The following is a 4,817-nucleotide window of genomic DNA, read 5'->3' on the forward strand; positions in this document are numbered from 1 at the left end:
CAGGAGGTCCTGCTGCCCGGCCCACACCTGCCCGTGGTCAGCAGCCGGCTGGGCTGGAACCCCACCTGGGACTCTCTCCTGCTCACCCGGCGTCGGTCCTCTGAGGCCGTTCCCATCGCAGCTGCGGCCTCGGGACCCCTTCCCTGTCACCACCCGACCCATGCGGAGTGACCCCTGTGCTGAGTCGGCTCTGGCCCTGCTGTACCCTGACGGCCGCCGCCCTCTGTCGCCCTGAAACCCCGGACCTCGCCGTCCTCACTGTCCTCTCCGTCCTCACTGTCCTCACCCTTCTCCCTGTCCTCACCCTCCTCCCCGTCCTCCCCCTCCTCCCCCGTCCTCACCCTCCTCCCCATCCTCAGGGCTGCAGAACCTTTGCTGGAGCAGCGGCTCGACCACCATGGCCCCATGGCCAGGCTCCTCCTCCACATGGGCTTCACCCTTGGGGCCCCCCAGGCTCCCTGCCCTGCCCGCCCTGTGTCCTGGCTGTGACCCCTCACGCCCCCTGACCTCACAGTCCCTGGTGACAGACAAGCCTGAGCTGTCCCACACTGACCCCTGTGGCCTCCCTCAGACCCTGGCGGGAGCAGCCACCTCCAGGCGCTACCTGGTGATTATCCAGGAGGAACCGGCCACCAGGCTCCCGCGCCTCCTGCTCACACCCGACTGCAGGCGTCACCACCCCTCCAGGTCAGCACAGCTCCCCTTCCTGCGGGCTGCACGTCCCAGAACCTCCCCCCCCATTTCCCAGGGACCCTGGGAGCTCTCCCACAGCAGCTTCCAGCTGTCCCCCGACCCACACGGGAACGCGCCAGCACAGCAGGCCAGGACGGACCAGCTCCCACCGCCTGCTGCTGGCGGTCAAGCTGGCGCCCAGGACCGTCCTCTCTGGCCAGCACGTGGCTACGAGCCCTTTGTTAGGACGCCATCGGCCTCCAAGGTCCTGGTTTAACAACAGGTGTTCACAGGTCTGACCGGACCTGGCCCACAGCCTACCTCCCACCCAGGACGGAGCGCCTGTCCACGCCTGCGCACGGCTAACAGCCGGCAGAGACCCCGTCTATGGACACGGGGACCTCTGAGGACTCCACGTGCCAGCACACAGCGATGCCACCCGTGTGTGGTCTGGGGGTGGCCAGGCCGCCCTAGAGTCACCTGTGGCCGTCGCAGCCTCAGGTCAGCAGGACCACCATACATGAGGCCACAGGGTCTGCGCACCGGGGGCCCAGCGAGACCCCAGCACAGGCCCAGTGAGACGCCGGGGGCCCAGTGAGACGCCGGGGGCCCAGCGAGACGCCGGAACACCGGGGGCCCAGCGAGATGCCGGCACAGGCCCAGTGAGACGCCGGGGGCCCAGCGAGACGCCGGAACAGGTGCAGCGAGAGAAACCGTGTGGTGAGTCAGTCCTTTTCAAGGGAGTGGGGGGCAGAGAAAGGCCCAGGTGTCGAGAGGCTGCACCGGGCTCTGGAGCTGCCGGTCGGTGGAGTGAGCTTGGCTAGTGCGCCTGACGCAGGAGCCAGCTGGTCTGCGATGAGCTCGGCCAGGAATGAACCGGCCTCACGCCTGGGGGCGGACCCTCATGTCACGTTGGCAGGTGTCTCACTGAACAGTGAGCTGTGTGTGAAGGGGGCCTGTTCCGTGGGAAGCGCACGGTGCGCTGCCGCCTGTCTGCAGTGCGTCATTAGCTGGCAGTTGTGTGTGTCGCTGTCTGCCCACACGGAGCTCTGCTTAAGGCCGCCCTCCATCTCAGAGCCCGGGTGGGGCTGCGAGGCTGGGGCGCCAGAGGCTGGGCCAGGGCGGAGCTTTACGTGGCTCGAGGCGCCTGCCGCCCAGTCACTCCTCGGCTCCTCTCCAGTCCCTGGTGCCCAGCTCACTATTTTGAAATCGTAAACTTAAATGAAGCACCTAAAATGCCTCTGAACTCGCCAAGCGCGGTGACTGACACGGAATGGCTGCGCCAGGACTGACTAATGGCTACATGACGCCCGGGAGCGGTGCCCGTGGCCTCACGGTCTTCCTGGCCGTCAGCAGAAGCAACTCCCGGGACGGGCTCCTCTCAGGGCCGTCCTCACGCTCTGGTGCTTTAACAGGAGCCTCGCGGGGAGTTTCCCGCCAACTAGCGGCTGCTTCTTAGTGGCCTGACCCCTCGCAAGCCGACCTGCTAGTTAACATGGAGCGTCATGGCCATTACTTTGGCCCCTGGAGGCGGCTTAGTGACGTTAACACTCCACTTAACCGTAAGGCCTGGAAACCACCGCCTTCTACTCTCCCTGCTCCACACCCCGCACACAGTAGGTGCTCCACGGTCGTCTCTAAAACCTGAATGCACCCAGTGTCTCACACGGTGTCTCTGTTAGGAATTCCGTGTCCTGAGCACCTCGGGAACCTTCTAGAATGGCTCACAGAGACTGTCTGAATGGACTGCACGTTACTCCTTGTTGCAGAATGACCTGGACACCAGTCAGAAACCACGGTCATTCTCACGCAGCAGCGTCTCGTCTCCTCCGGACTTGCTCACGGGCAGGAAGTGTGACTGCTCTCCGCATGGCGCAGCTGCAGGCCCCACAGGACGTGGGCTGCGTGGGACGGACAATGGAGATACCGCTGCTCCGGGTGCAAACGGTAAAACCTCTCACTTCTAGGGGCCCCTCCGTGGAGCGCCCTCCCTCAGCCACGCCCTCTGCTTCCTGCGACACCTTGGTCCCCGGGACCCGGGTCTGGCGGTGAGACCTGTAGCCTGGAGAACGGACTGGAAAGGCCCAGGGCCAAGACTCACTTTCACTCCTTCCACCTCCACGGCTTCCGAGCAAACGGAAGGGCTGCAGCGGGAGCCTCTCCGAGGGGCAGCCGCCCGGATGTCTCAGCGACGCCCCCTCTGGAACCCCAGCCCCTGGTGTACCATCGGGAGTGACCTCCCGGGAAGGCGAACCCGTGGTGCCCACTCCCAGTTTACATCTTCCTGTCACACTTCTGCCGGACATCCCGTGCTCCCATGGTGCCTGGGACCCGCGTGCAGGCACTGGCCTGTGGGACCTGCAGTTACGTAAACCGAATTACAAAACGAGAACAGATGCCAACCAGGGACCCAGGGCCTCAAGGCAGCCGCGGGCCAGAGAGCAGGCGCGTGGCAGGCGATCCTGTGTGCGCGTGCGTGCGATGGCTCGAGGTGTGGCGAAGACACCTGCTCGGCTCAGGGACCTGGGCAGCTGCCCTGCGGGGTCAAGACCATGTCGGGAAGGACGAGGCCCCGAATGAGAAGCCACCAGATGCAAGTTCCACCGACGCCCACTCAACAGCACCGAGTCACCGTCAGACCCCTTCTTGCCTGGACATCGTCTCCTGGGGGTCACGAGTGCACGCAGCACATGCACGTCGTGTGCTTCCCTCCGACCAGTCCAGCCACCGCTTGGTAATGCGTTTCTAAACTGTCACTACTCGCTGAGTGTCACCGCCATGTGCTTGAATATCCCCCCTGTCGTCTACAGTTTAAAACACAGAGGAGAACAGAGGTGGGAGGCCTGACAGAACCCGTGCAGGTAACAGAACTCCGATAAAAGCTCACACAGAGGAAACTGTTTCTGTGTCTTCGGACAGACCCTTCCTAAGAGCATCAGTTATTGGAAACGGATGTGTTTTCGGACACAGGGGCTGGGAGTTGGGCCGCCCACGCCCGCCTCCGAGTACCTTTCACGTCTTCGTCCTCGATGGTGGTGTTGGAGCTCTCCGTGGACTCCTGTGGAGGAAACACACGTTGCAGACAATGAACAGCCGCTCCTTTTCTTCCCGGAAACTGGCGAGAGCTGCTCACGTCATGCAAACCCGCAGCAGGCGTGTGCACATCGGACATGCAAATGGACAGACACCCTATGGCGGGAACAGAATGAAATGCCAAACGCTGCCCACACTGGGGAAGGCGCCCCCGTGGCCTCACCTCGAGCCTAAGGCCGTGCCTCTCAGAACTGAGAACGGGTCTGGGTCCCCGTCCCCCAGGTTCTCTGTGTCTGTGAGAAACTGGCTCTATTAGCCTAACGAGCAGGAACCGACGACAGAACCATTCTTATTCTCCATCTAGCATCCGGGGGCAGCCCCTGCTCTGGCCCAAGGGGCCCACGAGCACAGACGCACACCTGGCAGCCTGCAGGTCTCAGCCCCTGTGGAGAGCGAGCCTCTCCGGCCCCAGGAGGGGAGGAGGCAGGGGGATGTGGTCGTGCTTCCAGGAGCGTCGCGTGGGCAGCTCCGTGCAGCCAGCGCGTCACTGACTCAGGACAGCGAGGTTCTCTCTCACGTCCGAGGCGGCACTGCTGCCATGACAACGACAGACAGAGCTGCTCTGTGAGCCCCGTGCCGCCGAGCCGGGGAGCACCCGAGGCCCGACTGCCTGAGGCCGCTCCGCACAGCGTCCGATACACGATCCGTCAATGCAGTTTCTAGCGAAGAAACGTACTCACGTTCCTAAGACACAACCTTCCACTTCAAGTGACCAAAGGCCAGAAACACCACCACTGGACACAAACCTCCACTCAGCAGCTGTGTGCTCAGGGACGAAGAACGGCTTTTGCAAAATGGTGCCAACACCAGCCAGCGTCCCTTAGAGATTCAATATTCAAAACAGTGATCCATGCATATGACGGTCACAGCGAGTACGTAACCAAAGGGACAGACCCATCAGCGCACGTGTAGGGTCTCCGTCCGCCCAGAGCAGGGTCCTCCGGCCTCGGCCTGGCCTGGCTCACCTTCCGCTGGCGAGGAGGTGCAGGCACCTGCGCACAGACGTCCACAGAGCCAGGCAGCCAGGCAGCAGCCACTGCAGAGCCACAGAG

The 4,817-nt window shown here is 63.4% G+C and overlaps 1 protein-coding gene across 11 annotated transcripts in view; it reads right to left on the minus strand.

Moving 5' to 3' along the window:
• CAMK2D (calcium/calmodulin-dependent protein kinase II delta) overlaps positions 1-4,817 on the minus strand; it is a 156,286-nt gene that overhangs the window by 12,192 nt on the left and 139,277 nt on the right. For all 11 annotated transcript variants that reach the window (XM_014550551.1, XM_014550549.1, XM_014550546.1 and 8 more), the window contains one exon: positions 3,682-3,730. In XM_014550551.1, coding sequence (XP_014406037.1) covers positions 3,682-3,730 — 49 coding nt within the window. The remainder of the gene's footprint in view (positions 1-3,681; positions 3,731-4,817) is intronic.

This window comes from Myotis brandtii, unplaced genomic scaffold, assembly GCF_000412655.1.
Source record: "Myotis brandtii unplaced genomic scaffold, ASM41265v1 scaffold603, whole genome shotgun sequence".
Lineage (NCBI taxonomy): Eukaryota > Metazoa > Chordata > Mammalia > Chiroptera > Vespertilionidae > Myotis > Myotis brandtii.